General features: G+C 46.0%; 1 protein-coding gene across 4 annotated transcripts in view; it reads left to right on the forward strand.

The window, feature by feature from the left end:
* TOM1L2 (target of myb1 like 2 membrane trafficking protein) overlaps nucleotides 1-21,062 on the forward strand; it is a 56,600-nt gene that overhangs the window by 28,271 nt on the left and 7,267 nt on the right. Inside the window, exons 7-13 of one of the 4 annotated variants that reach the window (XM_080620032.1) lie at nucleotides 170-286; nucleotides 3,431-3,564; nucleotides 5,971-6,019; nucleotides 7,022-7,145; nucleotides 7,933-8,050; nucleotides 9,986-10,061; nucleotides 19,914-19,973. In XM_080620032.1, the coding sequence (XP_080476158.1) occupies nucleotides 170-286; nucleotides 3,431-3,564; nucleotides 5,971-6,019; nucleotides 7,022-7,145; nucleotides 7,933-8,050; nucleotides 9,986-10,061; nucleotides 19,914-19,973 (678 nt within the window). Of the gene's footprint in view, nucleotides 1-169; nucleotides 287-3,430; nucleotides 3,565-5,970; nucleotides 6,020-7,021; nucleotides 7,146-7,932; nucleotides 8,051-9,985; nucleotides 10,062-19,913; nucleotides 20,558-21,062 lie in introns of those variants that run through there. The other 3 variants (XM_080620031.1, XM_080620033.1, XM_080620034.1) reach the window with 3 other exon arrangements.

A 21,062-nucleotide genomic window follows, 5' to 3' on the forward strand; every position in this document is an offset into this window, starting at 1 on the left:
TTCTATAACTCTCCTCTGGGTAAAGTTCTCATCTTTACAGTTTTTCCCCAGCTAGAATGTCTGGAGCCTCAGATATCGAGTCAGAGGTATCCCAAAGGCAGTTATTGAAGGTGATCTGCTTAAACCAAATGATTATGCAGTGTTTTGCTGTCTTTTTCCTCCAATTCAGATTGCCCGGCTGCGCAGTGAGCTGGATATCGTCCGTGGGAACACAAAAGTGATGTCTGAAATGCTGACAGAAATGGTACCTGGACAAGAGGATTCCTCAGACCTTGAGTTACTCCAGGTAAGAGTTTCCTAGGAAATACGATCCTGATCTTTCTGTGCTTGTTTTGGGGTGTGTGTTTTATTGCAGTTTACTTCACTGCCTTGGTTTGCCTGGTTTACATAATGAATGTGGGCTGTGCTTGACCCTGCTTAAACTCATCACTTGGTGTTCTTCATTTGTTAAAGCTTCCGGTGACAAGGATTTCCTAATTTCCCTTGGAATTTGGTCCAGGGCTTTCTTTGTGTAGCTAGAAATCCTTCCCAGTGTTGAATATCAGGTCTCCTTTACCAGAAAACAGCTTAGAATTGCCATAAGCCCTGTAAGCCCTGAGCATTTCTGCTTCTCTTACGTCTTCTATCATCACTCAGACAGTGTCAAAACATTCCAAGTCACTATGCAGGAAAAAACCACTCCGTGTTTCCAGCTGGACTGAACATTACCCAAGGGTCTGTGGATCTCTGCCACTTGAAATCTTACATATGAACTAAGTGTCTTTCCAGAAGATGTGCTGCAGCTTCTCCTGAAGGTAGTGTCTTAAGACACGTGCTTGCATGAAGCTTCATGCTGTCCAAAGGGTTGGCTGGGGAATCAGATGGATTTCTTCAGTGGAAAGGCTCAATCCAGTGCTGCATTTAGCATCTCAGGAGGAAAACCAGTATAAACTGAGCTCATGTCTCAGGCTTTATACATGTTTCCCTACGCCAGTGGTAGTGGGATGGTCTTTTGGCTGAGGAAAGTAATGCGGTACCACGTGCAACACAGATGAGGAGTACTGTGAGCTAGCATTCCAGCTGCTGCCCTTACCATGGTATTTGCTTTTCCATAGCTTCAGAAATAGGCTTCTGTTTTGAGCCTGCGGCAGGGAGGATGGGCTCCCACAGCAGTACATTTGGAGGAAGGCAGGGAATTGCTCTCTGTGATACATCAGTGTTTGAAATCCATCCAAAAACTGGTCTCTCCCATGCAGCAGCATTGTGTGTTTGTCTTAGAGCCATGATGGCAGCTGATGAGAGGCTTTGCAATAAAGAGCCTTTCAGTTACTGCCCATTTGGGTCGGGCTGCTCAAAACAAAAGAAGCTTCCAGGAAACCATGACAGACAGAGCAGCACAGAACAGTTTGCTTACATTCAGGAACAGCTCCTAACATCTTGACAGCGTAACCTTACAGCATAGCTTTAAGGTGAAAGACCTTGATCATAAAGCGGAGTGACAGCAAGGATTCTTTATTCCAACTGCTTCCCTCCTTTGACTGAAATCATCCTAAATCTGAATCACAGAGCTGGGGAGAACCTGGTTTTGCTACCAAAGGCTGGTTAGCCTTTTGAAAGCCATAAGCCGGGTGCTGCATGCGAGGAGTCCTTGCTTTGAGGTTTATATAGCCCTCTCCTCCTTAAATAATTCCTGACATTTTCTCCTACAATCAAATGTAAACAGCTTGCTGGAGAGCCAGCTCTGAGCAGAATAGATAGGTACTGTCAGCCTGCTCAGAAAGGCAGCAAACAAACCTCTGAAATGTCACAATCTGCTTCGCAAGTGATGGGATCAAAACTGACATTGGAGAACACATTCCTCAAGCTGTTAAGGCAGCTGGATTGCACTAGGTGAAATTTATCCAGAGCTTAGGATGTCAGACCAAGTAAGGAAAACAAACACGGCTTTGCTTTCATCCCCAAGGTTGTGTACCAACAAATCAGCCTTGGTTAGGGCTGCATTTTTGCTGTGAAGAGAGGCTGGGAGGGGGTAGAAGGTGACAGAGGGACATGCTTCAGTTGGAATGTCAGTGCTTATTGGAGTAAAACCGTGGGCCTAATCAGTGGTGCCGTGCCATATGGCATATTTCTTCTTGTAGTTCCTCCTCAACAGACCAGTTTTGATCTTTGGTCTTGAGGACTTTCAGGAGTAAAGAATTCTGCTGAGTGATCCTGCCCCTCTACTCTGCTCTCGTGAGACCTCACTTGGAGCATTGGGTGCAGTTCTGGGGTCCTCAACATAACAAGGACATGGAACTGTTGGAACAAGTCCAGAGGAGGCCACGAGGATGATCAGGGGCTGGAGCACCTCCTGTATGAAGACAGGCTGAGAAAGTTGGGGCTGTTCAGCCTGGAGAAGGGAAGGCTGCGTGGAGACCTCAGAGCAACCTTCCAGTATCTGAAGGGGGGCTATAGGGATGCTGGGGAGGGACTGTAGTGACAGGACAAGGGGTAACGGGTTCAGACTGAAACAGAGGAAGTTCAGATTAGAAAGAAGGAAAAAGTTCTTTACTGTGAGGGTGGTGAGGCACTGGAATGGGTTGCCCAAGGAAGTTGTGAATGCTCCATCCCTGGCAGTGTTCAAGGCCAGGTTGGACAGAGCCTTGGGTGCCATGGTTTAGTGTGAGGTGTCCCTGCCCATGGCAGGGGGGTTGGAACTGGATGATCTTAAGGTCCTTTCCAACCCAAACTATTCTGTGATTTGTGGTGGAAGAGGTGTCCTGGAAACAGGAGAACTCATGATTTAGGCAAACTCAAATCTACATTTCTTGGCATGAGAGACTTTTGAAATAAACACCCTTGCTATATATCCTTTAACATTTTCTTCTGAAACTCCCCACTGCCTCTTTGCAGTCTCTTGTCTAGGGACTTGCTCAGTTGAAGGGAACATTTCTGTGTGCAGTTCAGCAATGAAGTGTGTGTGGAGGCCTCATCTTTTCATGCTCCTCCTTCTTGCTTTGTGTTCATCCTAATGTTCTCAGTAGTTGGTAGGTTCTTTGTCCCCAACACTCAGGGCTACTACAAGTGACTTTCCCTACTTGTCCATCTTTCAGTTTCTAAGGATGCTATTGCCAAAAAAAGGCAGATTGAATTTTCCTTGAAAGCTCTCTTCTGGAAAGCTGTTGTATTAACATGTTTTATTCTTAAACCCCATCACTAAAATACAGATATTTATTTCCTGAAGTGCTCTGAGTTCAAGAAGAATCAGGATGTTGAATTGTAAATAGGCTCTCAAGGTTTTATGCCATCGGCTCTTGAAGGGTGTTTGATTAGATGTGCTTTTGGGTGACATTTAATCATGCAAAGATAAACTTGTCTTCGTGTTTCTCAGCTGGGGGACATGTTTGGCTGTGAACACAGCTTATTTGCTAGCTGTTTATCGGAATGTGTGTGCACAATGCATTGCTCCTAGGAACTGAATCGGACCTGCAGAGCAATGCAGCAGAGAATTGTGGAGCTTATCTCACGAGTGTCCAATGAAGAAGTCACGGAGGAGCTGCTACATGTCAATGATGATTTAAATAACGTTTTCCTCCGATATGAAAGGTGGGCACCTTTTCCAGCAACTATTTACATTCAGTCTGGGGTTTCACAGTGTGTGAAATAGGACAATTGACAAGAGCTGGCCAATGGGGCCAGTGGTCCGATATAACAGAATGCAGAGAACCAAGCCACAGAAGGCACCTACAAAGTCTTTTTATGGTAAAATTCCCATTTCAGTTGTTTCCTTTAATACTGTGATTTGGATTTTTTTGTCCTGGCTGCTGAATTTCTGTGGGGTGTATCCATAAGATGCAAGGCAACCTTGTGCAAAACTCTCTGAACTAACAGAGACTTGAGTCCACAAGTCCCTGCTGTGCAGTGCTAGGCAGATGTAGGGATGTGGGACCCAAAACAGCACAGTCACAGTCACTAGTTCCACTTGCTAGCTTGGGCTCTGCACGAATGCTTGTGCTGCTTAGGGAGGCTCCCATGAGCTCTGTCTTCCGATCTCTGGTCTCTCTAGTTCCAGTGCTGGCACAAGGGGAGCTGTCTGAGGTGGGCCTGACCTTCGTGCATGTAAGGGTTTAGGTTTTAAGTGAACACTTAAAATCTCAGAGAAAAGATTGGGCAAAGCTGAAGTTTTGAAGAGCTGGGCTGCAGGAATCATCCCCATGGGTCATAGGACTTGGGACATGTTAGACAAAGGCGCTGTCAGCCGCATCTGCTGCAGTGGGTGACGTGATGGAGCAGGCTTGGGAAAGTTTAATCTTCCCCTTAATGACAGGCCTGGGGTGTGCTGCACTAAAGAGCACCCTTTGTTCCTTGCTCTTAGCACAGGGCTTTGTTTCTGAAGCCTTTAAAAAGAAATGAGACTCTAGATCTGTGAAGCTGTGCTGTCACGGCGAAGGCTGGAGAGGAGACTTCAGTGGCCTCGATTTTTGTCTTTGATTTAGTTGCTCAGAGGAGATCAGGGCAAACTTTGAAACAAATGCTGGCTTTTCAAGTGAAATGATGTGTGTTTCATGCACGGGCATGATTCTACAAGTGGCAAAGTGTAACTGTCACTAAGGCTTAGTCTGTTCGCCCTTGTTCTCCTCCATCTGTGCCTTTGCTGACTGGGGCTAATGTGTTTGTAGTCATTATACTCTGAAAGGTGAGCTGAGCGATGTTAGCAAGCTGTTTGTGCTGGAATAGCTGCACTGGTCTGAATGTTTCCATAAATCCCAGTTCCTCCTCTGCTATTCCAATGGCTTCACATTCATCATGCTGATTTCTAGTCTGGGTACCAAGCTCTGTCAGTGACTCAAGCAGGAGCTCTGGCCTTCACTGGTGAAGCTTTGGCTGTAAACCAATGTGTGGTTCATAAGGCTTTTGGTGAGAAGCATGAGGTGGGAGGTGTCTCAGGTCTCCAGCTAAGGGAGCTGGATTTCCAGTAATAGTAGACACCCACAGTTTCCTAAAATTGAAAACTGGGCTTCAATTTGGTTTTGTTGCCTTTGAAGTCTGCATTTCCCTCTGTTACATCAAGAAAAGGTTTTAGTTTGCTTGAGGTTCCCTGTTGTATTTTGTCCATCTGGGAGAAAACCCACAGGATTATATTAATATCATGTTTTTAGTGAAAAGAGAGGTTACATGTGAAATTGCTTTTAAATGAGGGAAAAGTCTAATGTCTTAGAGTCATCATGATGCTCTTCCTGGTAAGGAAGGAGATTGAAATGGCCTCAGACAGGCCCTGGGAGGAGGCAGTTCTGCTTTTTGACTTTATGAAAGCTGAGGTCAGGTTTGCAGCCCCAAATGCCCCTCTGGTTGGGGAAGGAGTAGAGAAGAGACCAGATCTTGCCTTTCTTCTTCCCCTGAGTAGGATGAGGATTTTTGTGCAGCATCATTACTCTTCATTCTTGGAAAGGACCAACCTATCTGCACGTAGGTTTTGACAGGCTTTGACCTAGCCTTTTAAGAAATGAATCTGCTCATTATTGTTTCTCTTGCCATGCGCTGCCTGGGCAGGGCTGTGCCCTAACCTGCATATGGCTTCTCATTTACATCGATTGCAGCAAGAGGGAGCTGTTAAGTGGGAGTCAGACTTGCTGCCGTGCTTAGCTTATTTAGCAGGGAGCATCAGTCTTGCTGCAGTTCCTCCTGTCCCTTGGCTAACAGAATAGGCTGTCATGAAGCACTTAATGGAAGAAAAACAACCCAAACAACCCAAACCAAAGACAAATCCTACAGTGTTTTCCAGGCTTGTGTGTGCAGCAAGATGAGATCAGTCAGTTTAATATCCCCATTTGCCAAGAATGCAACTTCTGCATCTATCCTCCCTTTGTCCTGGCTTGGAGTTAATGCTTCCAGGGTTCTTTCTTGAACTAGCGAAAGCTGAGTTCGGTGTCGTGGCTTTGTTAAACTCGTGTTTTTCACTGTTTATTGGTGGTTTTGATAATCCATGTTGTTTTTTTGCTGTTTTCTGAACAGATTTGAGCGCTACAGATCAGGACGTTCAACACAAAATGCCAGCAATGGAGTAAGTACCTAACTCCATTTATTATATCAGCAGTTACACCATAGTAATATCTCTGGGATCAGACATTTTACCTCTCCAGCCCTCTCTTCTGCCTGTAGTGGTGAAGTGGATACAGGGAAAAGAGCCGAAGGATGTGCAAACCACAAGTGACAGCCTTTAGCTCAGGAAGCCACTCCACTAAAACATCTGTGTTTACAACCCTCAATGGGTTTTCATTCCTCTAACTTTTATGGTTGCTTTTGTGTCCGTGTGGACTTTAGGCATTCATAATGCCCTTAAGTAGTGAGTTCCGTGGAGTCGCTATACATTTTTATGTATTTGTGGGGGTATTTAGTAACTATTTTGCTTACATTTGATCACTGTGTCTTACAATACCACTGTGCAGGTTAATTTTCTTAATGCCACTCATAAGCTTAGGAACCTCTCCTTTTTCAGCAGCCTCTTTCCAAGCTGAAGAACTACAGTTCTTCTTATTCATTCAATGTTCAAGATCCGAGTTTGTGATGCATTCTTATGTGTCACTATTACATTTACTGTTCTGCCGCCTTCTAACCATTTCCTCTGTTTACTTTGCCTGTCTGATGGCTGTTCCACGGCAGACTGATGCAAACTCCAGCACAGGCTCTGCATGGTGACTTCAGTCCCAACAAAGAAGTTTTGCTTCTGAAAGCAGTTTATACCTAATGTGGAAGATGGCAGCAGACTCAGTTTGACTTAGATATGTTGCTGGCCTGGTCCTAAAAGAGGTGGAGAACACAGAGATATCAACTAAATCTGAAGAGATGTTGATGACCTCCAGGAGAGTTTCTTGCTGTGCTGAGCAGTCAAACTGAGGGTTTTTTTGGTGGCTGACCCTCCTTATTCTGCATTTATCACTGTAGTATCCAAGAGACTGGTCCATTTGGCAGTGTGCAAGGAAGCACCCATTATGTTTTGGTGTTGCACTGCAAGAAGAACCCTCTGCCATGTGTGTAACTTGCTTTATTTCTTGTGTCCCAACAGGTACTGAATGAGGTGACAGAAGATAACTTAATAGATCTGGGTCCTGGCTCTCCAGCTGTAGTGAGCCCAATGGTTGGAAACTCAGCTCCCCCATCTTCCCTTTCTTCACAGCTTGCAGGGCTCGGTGAGTACCTGATCTGAAGAGTGCTGATGAACACCAGGCTCAATGCATGGACTTTTCCAAACCTAACAGGTCTGTGGGTTTTGTCCATCATGTGCAGGCTGCTGGGCAATCCGTGTATGTGATTGCAGGAGCAAGTCTGGCAGTTGCTGAGGTCCCTGTGACCAATGTGAACACCCAGTGCAAACCCTTATTGTGAATGTTCTTGATTCCTTTCCTACAAATAATACTTGAAATCTTTGGGTGAAAGGCTTTATGAAACTATTAAGTGTTTTACATTAAATCAAACCAAAGATTGCTTGATAGGATTAATTTTGACTGAAGGTTCTCCACCTCTTTCAGCACTGCACCAATATCCTATCACTTGACTTGAAACTGTTGGTTTCACAGTCAGTAGCTGAGAACATTGTGGCAAGACTAATATCCATGCCCAAAATCTTGAACCATGTAAGTGAATGGGATGGGCCTATTCAGGATGGGATGGGCAGCAGGCGCTGCCAATTCCAATTGGCAATACCAGTTCCCAAATGCTGGCTTCTCAATGAGGAATACTTATGGTGTGGTGCTTCCAGGAGGAATAAGGCAGTCTCTGTGCTTGTCTTTTGAGAGATGCATGATTAGCAGCCTCCAGCCTCTTCTGAACAGAACTTCAGTGCTGCAGCTGTAAACTAGATGGTATCTATAGCTGTCCTGTGTTAATGACATTCTCTGTACCCTCTATAGTCATGGCAGTGGGACTTGCATATGGTTTGCTGCTTCACTGCTTTACTTTCTGTGCCTCTTGTTGCAGACTTGGGTACAAACAGCGTCAGCGGCACACTCAGCTCTCTCCAGCACTCGAATCCTCGTGATGACTTCGACATGTTTGCACAGACAAGAGGCAGCTCCTTGGCTGAGCAGCGAAAGAAGTACGTGGAGTTTGTCTTTAGCACTGTTTGAGTCATGGGGTTGCTGTTTTCTAAGGGCATAAATCTGAAGCTTCTTGACTTTGTTCCAGAGTGAAAAAGTAGTTTTGGTTTATGTTTTTGTGCTTCTCATCCAATCCTTATCCTGTTGGTCATTATTAGGATGAGCAAGTGGAGAAGTTCCTGCTGCTGTGGGCAGAACAGGCCAGCTGAGAAATGTTATTTGACTGTCACAGTTAATGAGCTCACTGGAAACCTGGAAATGTACTTGCCTTTATTTCTGCAGATGCTTCCTCTCATAAAGGCTTGTCATTCCATCCACCCAGCCAGTGCTTGAGATACAGGAGCATAAGGGTCCTTCACCTGAAGGTCATGGTTATGCTTTGGTGACTGAATTACTGTCATCAAGGGCTTGGAAACAGAATTACCATCCAGTTAAAGTCTCCCTTTGGCCCAGCAGTCAGGCTCTTGCAGGCTGTCAAGGCAGTGCAGCTTGCCGGGCTGCCATGCTACTCCTAATTTGTTTATATGCGTAGGGCTTGCATCTCCAGAGCTGCAAAGCTGGCACTTTCAAGGGCATTTAACAGGTCACATTATTTTAATGTGAAATAAATCTAGGCACTTAGGAAGAAATCCTTTGATCCCTGTCAAGTGACATTCAGTAAAAGACACACTTGGGTATTTTTCTTTCAGATATTATTTCTTTGCCTCCTGGTTTCAGTTTCTAGAGGATGTAGTAGCTACGAGCAGTTAGAACATCATCAATATCTTGTCTCAAACTAAGAACTGTTGTTAAATAGCTTAGCTCAGACCTTAGCAAATTGGCCAAAACATTCCAGCTTGAGCCAGCAAATCTATCAGGATCTTTTATTTGCAGTTATCTATATAGCTATTGGTACTGCTTCAGCTGTAATATCCGTGTTGAGAAGACATGCTCTGCTGTAGAGGCGTGCGTTACCACTGGAGGTTTCAGGCTGAGAGCCCTAATGTGTAGTCAGAAAGGAGATGCATTGCAGAGAGATCTAACAGAGGTCCCTCTGTCTCTTGTGCTAAATGAAGCACGAAACTAGTCTTCCCACACTGCACCTCTATCTCATTCTGCGAGCTAATGGAACAAGGAGCACATATCAGTCCTTGATTTCACAAGGGAGGATTGCTCTATCTTCCTTGGGTTGTACACTGTATAAATGGAGCAGCAGCAAGGCAGGGAAGATGTGAGTGTGACTTGCTGTGCTGTGTAGGTGAGAGCCTCTGGGTGCTGTGTTCAGAGCCTGGGGGAAGCCAGCAGGCTGGAGGAGGAGGAAGGGCTCCTCCTGCTCAGACATGCAGCTCCTCCCAGGGGCTGATTGACGGGCAGGTCTCAGCGTCTGCTTCAGCTCATGGCTCACCACTGTGCTCTGAGAAATGATGCTCTTGCCTCTGTCACCTGACTGCGACATGTCCCCTCTGCATAGGAATTGGAGAAGCTCTTTTTATATGCTCTGCGAATAGTGTGTTTATGTCGTATGCTTCACTGTAGTTCCTCAGTTGTTTCATCTGCCTTTGAGCCCCTCTCTCCTCCCTCCGCCCATGCATGTACCAAGGTCAGGCTTCCAAATGTCATCTTCAGAGCTTTGCAAAACATAATCTGTAATCTGGCCTCCTTTCATAGTCTTCTGCTAGCTCTTGGACACGCTTATGGTGCCTCATAACCTATTTGCCTTCCTTTCATAATGCTGGTCTTACTCTCTTTGCTTCAACATGCTTATTGAAACTGATGGATGGTCTTTGTACAGCGCACGCTCCTCCTCTTGGAATACACTTCGTGTGTTTGAAGTCTTGTTAAGAAAAAGAGCATGCTTTCTGATCTCCAGGGGTGTAAATCGGAGTAGCAAGTGCATTCCTCATGGGTGACTGCTGGACTTCCTTCTGTTTCTATGGTTTGTTCCTTTCTTGCAGCGTGACATATGAGGATCCACAGGCTGTCAAAGGACTAGCGTCTGCCCTGGATGTTCGAAAACAGAACACAGGAGGGGTAGGTGGCTGCTCTATGTTTCGTTATCTGGAGCCATGCATGGAATCCAAGCTGTAGGCAGCTGCTTTTGACTGAGACTTCTCATTCTGTATTCCAGCAACACGCTAGCACTGGCTATTTTGAAATTGATATCTAGGAGCAAGTACTTGCGCAGTAATGATCTCTAAAGAGCTGCTACTTAGCACACCAGCCTAAAAGAGATCATAATCAGAGTGGGTAAATTCTCCTGTGTTCTTGCAGCTTGCCTGCAGGGGTTCAGCTCTTTGACTGGAATCACTGCTGAAAAGAATAAGTGGGGAATGTCTTGTGAACACTGGTGTGGATTTGGTTTGGGTTTGCTTATGAAAGTTGATGCAGTCTTAATCTATTAGTCTTTGCTCTAAGTGCATGGATACAAGAGTAAGTTACAGGGAGAGATTTAATGCTTCACATGCCTTGCTATAAGTGCCCTTGCATGCAGTCTGTTCTGTCTGTCCCACGGCAGGCTCCTCTTCTCTTGTGTGAGCAAAGGAAGGCCGTGTGCTGTCACCTCCCAGCAGCTGATGCTAGAAACATGTTTGAGAGATTGAGCTTGGCCAGCTTTGCCTGTGTGCCTTGGTGAAGGCAGAAGTGAAAAGAGCTTTCAAATCATCCCTCAACCCCTTCCTACCACCCTGCTTTTTAAACCTGCCCTGCTCTTTTGTACTCAGCTGTCAATTTGGAGATGATGGAGCGAGGTCAGAGCCTTTTCCAGCCTGTGCTGACCACTAGGGAGCACGGCAGAGCCAGTGTATCGCGCACACTTCCCTCCATGGAGAATTGCCTCCCCATGCCTAGGCTGATCCCGCCCTAGTTCTTTCCTAAGTTGAAATGGGAGCGCTCAGGGCAGCTGGCATGCCTGGCAGCCTGTGCTCTGAGCCAGGGAGAATTTGCTTTGGGAGCCAGCTGGAGTCAGATCCCAGCTGCCTGCCTGCCTGCCTGGGCCATCGTTCAATGGCAGCAGAGCTTCAGCCATGATTCCTTATGGAGCATCCCCCCCCCTCCACAAGTCCAGCTGCTTGTTCCTGTCCCTGTCCTGCTGCAGAAAGGGTAATTTATAACCCAGGTCAGCCCTGTGACCAGTTTCAAGCTCAGCCCCACAAAAACTCATGGCAGCAGTGAGGGAAAAGGGGGAAGCATGGGAAGGCAGAAGTACATTAAGGTAGGGATGAGAGGGGAATTCCTGAAGCCAATATGACAACCCAAGCCCTCAGTATCACTGAGCTGAGTTATTGGCAGGACCTGGGAAAGGATTTGAGCCTCTCCTCTTTGTTCCTGGAAAAGCAAAGGGGCCTGCATTTAGCTACTGGTCAAGGGGCCGTATTCCCCTTGGTGGCCACGGGGTCATGTCCTTGGTTATTAACACTTTTGTTCTCAGCCAGTTCTGCTCGAGGCCCTGATGGGACATGTCATTCACACCAGCTCTGCCCCAAGTGGTGTCAGTTCAAAGGGCTGTATCTGAGCTAATCTGATGGTCAAAGTATTTTCTGAGGCAAAGGCTTTATGGGCTGCGGAACTTTGGGCTCTGAGATGTTGCGGAGCCTTTCAGCCTCTTTTCAAAGGTCCTGCTGACTGCATCATGTCATCAGAATAGCTTGTTTTGAAGCGCAGCCGTTCGTGGGTAAACACTGCTTTGTGTCAAGCATTTGTGAGGCTTGTGGGTGTCTCTCCTGCAAGGAAATTAAACCCTCCTAAAGTTATGTGTGTCAAAACCCCCTGGCAGTGCTCAGTAAACAAACGACACGCATTCATTTGGGTAGAGAGCTAATTTAAGAGCAGCTCTAGGGAGGAGCCAAGAGGTTCACAACACATTCTTCACACATGTCTGGTTCCAGGGGTAAAATCCAGCACATCCGACGTTCCTCATGCAGTCGTTCTCAGAATGGTCTGCAGGGAGATGGCTGCTCACGTGGCAGGAGCTGGCTTTTCATATGATTTAGCAGCTGGAAACGAGAGGAGCTAAAAATAACAGTTTCTTTAATATTGCTTTTCCATGTTGGGAATTGCTTTTGTTGCTGCAGAGTGATTGCATGATCACGACTGGGAGGAGAGGTGGCCAAGAAACAGTCCTCTGGTGTTACCCAGAGAGGAGATGAGGTTGGAGTGGTTTTGTCCCCCCTTCTTTCACAAGTACTGACATGAGATGTAAAAGGTTACAGCTGATTCGCCATTATGTGTGGAATGGGGGCACCATGTATATGGGTGTCGTACATAACCACACCAGTGGCTCTGCTGAGCTGGCCCAGTTCTACCAGGGCTGGTGGGCTGGAATCACTGTGCTCTGTCCCAAGCAAGCCCCTCTGGAGCTGGAGATGACTCTGCACCCATGCTCTGGCACAGGGATGAGATGCTGAAGGACACTGAACCATCTTGGGAGTCTCTGTGTTGCTGTGCCATGCAGTCTGCAACTGAGCGTAGTCCTTTTAACCTCTGCTGCTGCTCAAGAGGGGCACTTTGAAAGGTTGCCAGAGCACTGCAGCAAACTGCTTTACTTACCCTCCTGCTCAGCACCATCAGTAGAGCTGTCACACTTAGAGTCTGGGGCAGAGTGTGTCTGCTGAGATCAAGGAGGTAACTAGGGTGTGCTGCAACTGCCAGCTTCATAAACAGGGGAAGCTGCACAGGGTGTAATACAGGTGTTTCCAGGAAGTCTGATTTTAGTAGGTTGGGTAGCCTGCATCTTCCTTCTAAGATGACAAACATCAGCCTCACTACTAGTCAGTGATGTTGGGTTTTAACATCAGTGGGGAGGAAGTGCTCAAATACCATGAACTGTCTGTAGGAAGTGCAGAGGTCAGGGGGAGGCCTGTCCCTCCACAGAGCTGACAGGGAGCAGAGGGGGATGCATCTCTGTGTGTGTATTACGTGTATGTGAAGTTTTTAACTTGCTGCTGTTCTGTTACTGTATCATGGGTTGTTGCTGTGGTTTCTTTCTTTATGGACCTTTCTGTTCTCAACACAGAGGAGAGGTAAAGGTGGGAACTCAGACATGGAGCCCATAGACAAGTGGCTAATTACACAAGGAATGGTGAGGACTTCACCAGTGAAGCGATTCCTATTGCCCACCCCAGTCCCTTCACCTAGAATAACCATCCTCCATTCACCTCCTGTCCTGCCCTACTGAACCGCTTGAAATCAGACAGTACAAGGAGTTTATTTCCTACCTATACCATTTCCTGGGGCCAAGGGAAAGATTTGCACCAGTTCTGGTTTATGCAGGCCTGTAACCAACTGAATCAGTTGTAGGATCCCACATTGCCTTTGGAAGAGGCCTGGGGACCCATTTGGTTCCTTATACTGTCTTGATTTACTTATGCAGTATCCACTTTTCGAGGGATAAACACAAGTCTCCTGGATCTTGTCCATAAGGAGGACCCTTCCTATGTGTCTTTAAAGCAGCCTTTTCTGGTAGTGCTTAACTTTGTGGCCTGGAATAAACATATGGAAGTGGTACGATCATACGTAATGGAATGAATAATGCAGGGATAGTTCTGTATGGAAGGAATGGGAGAGCTGCTCCCCACGTTGACTTCTTGCACCCCACTGGCATTGGGATTCAGACTCCAAAAGGTACAAGAGTGTTTCTGGCTTTAAGGATTTAATTCCCATGTCTAGTGATGCCAGTGCTCTGATAAAATCAGGCCTCTGAACATTACGGAATCTCTGCACATGTTGACCTTGTTTGAAGTTGTCCTTCGTCAACAGGCTTGCAGAGAGCGGTTCAAAAGCCTGCTTTAAGTGCAGAAGTCAGAGGCAGGTAAAAAATTGCCTCAGCTATGCCTTAAAGCCAAGTTCTAAGAGCGGTTTTGTGTTTTTGGATGCCATAATCCATCATTTGCAGTGTTTGAGATTAGTACCAATGATGTGACTGTACAAACTCCCTGTGAAGCAGTCCTGGCTGGAGCTGAGCTCAGTAAAGGCACAGTATTGAATTCCCTTTGGGCTGGGGTGCCCTTGCAGTGCAGCATGTGGGGCTGGGTGTCAGGAGGCCCCATGGGGCAGGAATGCCTCACTCCAGGGAGAGCCTTGAATACCCCAGACCAGGCTGCCCAGTGCTTATGAAGAGAAACATCCCAGAGAATGTAAGGTTGAGGAAATCCAATATCAAATAATCTGTGATACACTTTATATTTGTCCTTTTAGGCTTAGGGCTAATCCAGGTGATTTCCGAGGGGCAGGTTATGCATTTGTCAGGAGTGTGCATGCCATTGGGCACGTGCATCCATCCGGTTGTATCTACCTGCCCGTGCAAGCACCCAAAAGCGGTGCTGCGCCTGCAAGCACACGTGGTTAAACCCAATCTGTAGGTACCTGTCCTTGGGAGCCAGCATTTCAGTTTGGTGCTTGTCAGAGACCCCAGCTCAACAGCAGGGTGAAAAGCTGTGAAGTGTGCAGCGTTTGCTTCACCTCTGATAGTGTTGACTGTAGTTCACAGAGGCTCTTGCTGCTTGGTGGCTCTGTTGCAGCCCGAGATGTGCTGTGCCGCTGTGAGATGTTCATCCATAATGAATAACCCAGTGATTTAGTTAGTTCCTCTTCTTTGCCTTTCCACTGTTTACAAGAGCGGGGAAGCATGAAATCGGCCCCCCTGCTGTTCGCACCACTCTCACCACTGCTTTATTAAGAAAACAAAGACAATATTCCTTCATTGGCTTGTGGTTATTCAGCCTGGAAAAAGGATACTGCAGCATTCATGGAGGCATATGGATTTGGGGAGGGAAAGGGATCTGGCTGTCCAGCCAGTCGCTGCTCTTACAAACCTGTCACCTTGTTTGTATGCTAAATGTGAGAGAGAAATGCCTAAACCAAAACTAATGATTAACTCTGTTTTCCTCTTAACTGGCTGTAGTTCTTAACCATATTTATTAATATGACTTTGTAGCATTTGCAACACCAATGGAATAATTAGCATCCCAGATATGAACTTGATGTGCACATTCCCTTGGTAGCTTTTTGTACTTGGAGAAGAGGGGTGAGCTGACATTGCCATTAGCTGTGCCTGTACAACGCTGTGACCACTGAAAGGGCATCTTCCCCATGCCAGAGCATCCCTCGTGATATGTTTTATATCTCAAACTGTGACGTTTTAGCTTAGGATTGAGTTCTTCTCACTCTGTTTCTCTGCATCCCAGTTCTACCAACACAGCTTTGCAGAGGAAGGCTCACTCAGGGATTTGTGTACTCTCTTGGCAGTGTTGCTTGTGTTTGAGCTTCACGTACAGCTCAGTTCTGCTGACAAAGGGATGCCAGCACCACGGAGACACAAACCACACCTTCATCCATTCCAGCTAATGTAGACAAAGTGATAGCTACAGAAAAGTTTGTGATTCAGATATGTGATTTAGGGATGGCAGCTGAGCTGTTCCAGGAATGGGTCTGTTTGCAGTGTAAGGTCTGGGTTTTTGCAAGGTAGGTGTCATACAGGGGTTTGTATCAGCAGCTCATAGGCACAGACTTGAGCATAAGGCCACCTCATTTTAGTGCAGGTAATTCCAATTCCCTTCTCATGAGTTTGGGCAGCAATTGAGATCTAATTATTAGAATCATCTGTCACCCTACTCACATGCCAAATAGGTATTTGTAATGAAAGTGAGAAGTAGGTGTTGCTTAAGATACCACATCAGGGCAGGTGTTATTTGGGAAGGATAAAACTAAACCAGAGGTCACAGAAAGTGATAGGAACAGCTTTCAGCATTGCATCTCGACCACCAGCAGCATGCCTGGCTGAAGAGGAAATAAAGATGTGTGAGTAAAGAGTAAATGAAACCTTTGCTAAGACGTTGTTGATTGGTGAAGTGGGATGCCGCTATGTGCCTTCAGTAGAGAGATAGGATCTAAGATGTGGAAATGCCTTGGGTAACATGAGACTGTTGAATTACATCATCTTCTTGGGGATTAAAGTGCTTGAGCTGTGGACAGATAGAGAAATAAACAGGGGAAGATCTCATTTCTTCAGTGTGGTAAGACCCTTTTGAAGGCAAGCAGGTGTGTTCCCTTGTTCTGAAGACCACATGGGTTTCATTCCCTGTCCAGCCATGGCATTTTATGGAGCTGCTCTACAGGGACACCCACATGAACAAAGGCTTTCACTGCCTGGACATGCCATCAGATCCAGATGGGCTGGTTGTTGTACGGGCACAACAGGCTGCGTTGGGGAGCGTACCGCACCTGAGCTCTTGCTTTCCCTGTCTATGCAATGTGCAAACACTGTTCCAAGTAATCAAGTAGCTAATTAAACCCTTACCTGTAAAGTCAAACATGTTCTAATATTGAGGCCAGGAAGCTATTTCAAGATTACAACAGCTTTAAATAGGTGGTAAGTCCGTAGTAGTAAGCTGGAGTAGACTGCTAGTATGCATCTTAGTGCTCATTCTGCTGCTGTAGGAATGACCGACCTCTCTTTACTATTGCTAACCAGTGGGGGGGGAGTGAATAGCAACTAACCAAGTGTTGGTGTCAGCTTTGTTAAACACCTAGAAAGAAGTGGAATTAACTAAGCTACTACAAGACAGTAGTCTAGCAACAATTAGCATGAACCTTGTTAAACATTTGAAGAACATTAATGAGCTCACCTAGAAACCTGAATTGCCATTTCATACCTGCTTCTTTTCCAGTGGGATCATCTTTAATCGAAATAAAATGTGATGATAATAACCTTAAGCTGTCTTTTTAAGGGTAGAATATTGGATTATATGACTTCTGAGGAAGTCTATTGGCAATACTCTTTGGCTTTTGATTGCTAGTCAGAACACCAACACGATCTTAGACCGAAGTAAGACCTTGAATTCCAGGTTCCTGTGGGTTTTGTGGATTGAGTGCTTCCTTTTGTTCTCCCAGCCCTCCTTTTCCATTTCCCTTTCGGGATTGTTGAGATGATCCCATTAGTAGGATTTTCCAAAGACTAAATAAAAAAGGAATTTGAACATTGAGCCCAACGTTTAATTCAGGCCGGTTACGTAAAGGACCCAAAACTGTTTTGTGACTTCATTTACTTTGAGTATAGACTCAAAGAAATCACAATATTGGTATAAAAACAGCTCCTGCAGCCAACAGTGACTATCGAGGGAACTGTCTTGCCAAGACTCAGAGCTTCACTAGACCGTGTATGTTTGCATAATCAAAGTATTAACAAGAGGGTATCCGACTCTGGAGCCATTTCCATGTAGTCTGTGGCTGCCGCTGCTGTTTGTTCCCAGCAACTGTTGGTTCTTTTTAATGTGTAAACCAGCTCATTGATTTTTTTTCCATGGCTCCTGTTGTGTTGTAGGGGATTAGTTTGAACAAAACTCCCCTCCACACTTTTCAGTTCAGGGCTTCTGGAAAGGGGAAACTTGCCAAACCCGCAAGAGACTGGCAAAAGCCAAACTTCTGCGTGTGGCCACTCTCAACTGGAATAGAAATGGTGCAATCTTAGAGCATGTTAAAACTTCCACTTACTCTGGAGAGTTCCCCCCCTTCTTTATTCTTGAACAAATTAAACCTGATACATTGAACCCATGGTTTATGGGGGAACTGGGGCTCCAACTGCCCCAATAAATTGTGTTTGAGGAGGGAAGGAGCAATAGATACAAACCCTCGACACTTCTGTGGCATGCTGGAAGGTAGGGGAAGCTTCTTAAAAGGTCAGTTCTGAATAGCAAAAGGCTGACATGCTCCAATGTTTATCCTGCAGTTCTCTCTGAGGCTTATATATGACCTGTGTGAGAAGTGTTCTTGCACTTGTGAGGTTTGTGTTTGTTATAAAATAGGTCTGTCTGAAAGTGGAATTCCTTTCCTTCTTGAAGTCTTAGAGAACACAGCAGCACAGACTCCTGTACTGCTGAGCTGCTCTTCCAGGACTCCTGCAAACTCAAGAGCCCATTCCTTGCTCAGTCATCTGTCCTGTTTTCGGGATAACTGAGATATGACCTGTGTTCCTTCCAACACAGGGACTGCAGAATGTACTTTATAGAACAGCTGCTCTTATTTTATTCATAGAAAAGCAAAAAAACCCTGCTATTTTCTTCCTCCCCTCCATACATGTTATCCTATCCTTAAGGAAACCTTCAAATACCTTTCATAGCAGCTCTGAAGGCTGCACCTCCCAAAGCATCCCTTATTGTGCGCGGTGTTAAGCAATGCAGGAGAGAGGAAACTTCTGCTGGCGTTTTTAGGTTGCTGTAGGCTGAATAATTCCATTGCTTTGTATCTCTAAAGCCTGTCTTCTCCAAAGCTGTTAAACTAACAAGCCAGCCCTACAAGATGCAACTTGTCTTTCGGGAGGAATGTGTCAGAAGATGTCTACAGAGCCCGCCTCTTGTTAATGGCCACCTTGCAGTATGTGCATGATTCAGCTCTCCATTGCAAGTTAAAAAGGAGCAATTAATCCTTCATCTGGCCCATTCCAAAGGAAAATGCAGGAAATTCTTGTCTGTTTGGGATCTTCATGTATTAGCTGAAAGCAAAATGACGACTTGCACCTCTCACCCTTCTTGGATCTGTCCCATGCACTCTGTCCAGCAGCCTGCAGTCAGAGCCAAGCCACCATCCCAGTGCCTCTCAGTGGGAGATGCTTTGAACTGATCCCTGGATTTCCACTCCTTAAACACAGCTCACCCACCTTCACAGACTTCACCTCAGCAAGGGCTTAGCCAGCCTCCTTAGAACAAAGGGCCACTTGATTAGAAGAAAAAGGCCAGGTTGGATGGGACTTGGAGCAACCTGGTCTAGTGGAAGGTGCTCCAGCACCACTGCTGTGCTCTGGCCTGGAACCTGTGTGTCTCATTTGGCTTTCCAAGTGTTTTTCAGGTTGTCCTCACGAGGACAATTGTGCAGTTTTCCTGTTTACTCCTGCAGCCCTCAGCTGTACTGAAGCAGTGAAGTTAAGTCAGGAAACTCTACACCTAATAGGCAGTAATTTCCCTCCGCTGACCCTGTTGCCTGTAGCGCTTTGTGAGATGACTTCAGTGCTCAGCACGCTGCTGTCATCGTCACACAGTGAAATGTGAGTGGGTTTATCACAGGAGGAGATGCAAACCTTCCATGCCTTTTCATTACACCATCCGTAGAGGCCTGACAAGGAGTTGAGAGTGCTGTGCTTTCCTCCTGTACACACGCCAGGAGCTGCTGCCCCATCCTCCTGCTCCTCACCTTCGCCTTTGGGACTCCACATTTTACACTGGCACAGGTTGGGATCTGCTGGGAGAAGGTCATAGAATATAGAGAATATGGAGCTGGGACAGTTTTGCTTTAATCCAGTGTGCCAAGGCTGAGTGGTGTGGAGGGAGGAGGAACTGGAAGGAAACAGGACTGCGTACCCTGAGCTCTGGCTGCCTCCACCTACAGAGAAAGCCAAACTGTCCTCATAGGACTGTTGCCTGAAGACTTTGAGCCCCTCATTTTGCTAACCCTTCACTGTGCCTAATACCCATTGTCCAAAGCAAAAAGGTACAAATTTAACCTTTCAAAACCTAACTGAGATCCAGTATTCTACCCTTAAAAGCTTTCCACCATCACGATTAGAACCATCAGTCCATCTTGATGGTTTTAATACGTGGTCGAGAAGTCACGCTGGCATCAAGTCACGTCGTTCCCCATAATCTTCTCTTGGGTTGTTTTATTTAGCCTTGTTGTTCATCATTTCCTTCCCCGAGTGTTTCTTTATTTAAAATGCCATTTATATTTTGCTGCCTTTTCTTTTTTTTCCCCTTTTTTTCCTTCCAGCCCATCTTACACCTTTGTTTTTGTTTTGTTTTTTTGAATCTCATTTCTGGCGTTTTCCATCGCTCTGTGGCCATGATTGTGGATGTGTTTTGGTTTTTGCCTGCCTTGCTGTTCTCTCGCTGCACTCCCTAGATCCCTGTTGCACAGTCCTCTGTCATGGATGACATTGAGGAGTGGCTCAGTACCGACTTGGTGAGACTCTTTATATTTTCCTTTTTCACATGGGCACTTGTACTCATAACTGTCAATGCATTGCTGGTACTTCTCTTAATAGGAGGCAGTGAGACTTCCAAATCGTATAGCTTATTTCCCATGGAAAGGAATAGCCAAGCAGGAGGAGAGACGGTTGTCTTCAGCAGCTCAATCAAAATGTTGTTTCTTTCATTTCTGAGTTGTTTCCTCTTCACTTCTCCATGTTAGCATCGCACACACCAGAAATGATGTGTTTCTGGTCCCCGGACAAAAAAGCATTTAAACATGTGCTGAAGTTTACCTCTGTTCTCCATGACTTAAAGCACATGTTTAAGCTTGGACGGTAAGTACCTGCTTATGTGGAGGCCTGATTCTGAAAGACGCTGGATCAGGTCTTAGCCTCCTTTCAGAGCAAGATGTCTCTGTTGCATTGGCAAGCAGCAATGACGTGGTTTATAATAGACTTTGATAAATCTTTAGTATCACTTTCTTCAGTGTTTATAACTTCCAGTTTCTGCTGACTGATTATTGTCTGGTGATTATTAAACAAACAGAACACAGAACTAAAAGTAGCTTTTCCCTCATTCTGGAGTTTGTTTTGCTGTCCCAGCACACAGTGGTTTAAGCAGTGGTGCTACAGCTAGCACACGTTTATTTTGGTCTCTTTGTTAATGTAAGCATCTGACTCAAATTAACCAAGTGCATTTTGGAGACGGGTGCTGGGTCACGTTTGAAACTTCCTTTAAACATGGTTTTAGTGAACTTGAACTGTTTCCTTGGCTTACCATATCCTTAAGGATCACAGGATCCCAGAATGGTCTGGGTTGGAAAGGACCTTAAAGCTCATCCAGCTCCAACCCCTGCCACGGGCAGGGACCCCTTCCACTAGAGCAGCTTGCTCCAAGCCCCTGTGTCCAACCTGGCCTTGAACACTGCCAGGGATGGGGCAGCCACAGCTTCTCTGGGCACCCTGTGCCAGCGCCTCAGCACCCTCACAGGGAAGAACTTCTGCCTAAGAGCTCATCTCAGTCTCCCCTCTGGCAGATCATCTCCTTCCATTCTTCCACCTTCTGATGCTGTCCCTAGGTA

Source organism: Psittacula echo (genome assembly GCF_963264785.1).
Source record: "Psittacula echo genome assembly, chromosome: 5".
NCBI classification, from domain to species: domain Eukaryota; kingdom Metazoa; phylum Chordata; class Aves; order Psittaciformes; family Psittacidae; genus Psittacula; species Psittacula echo.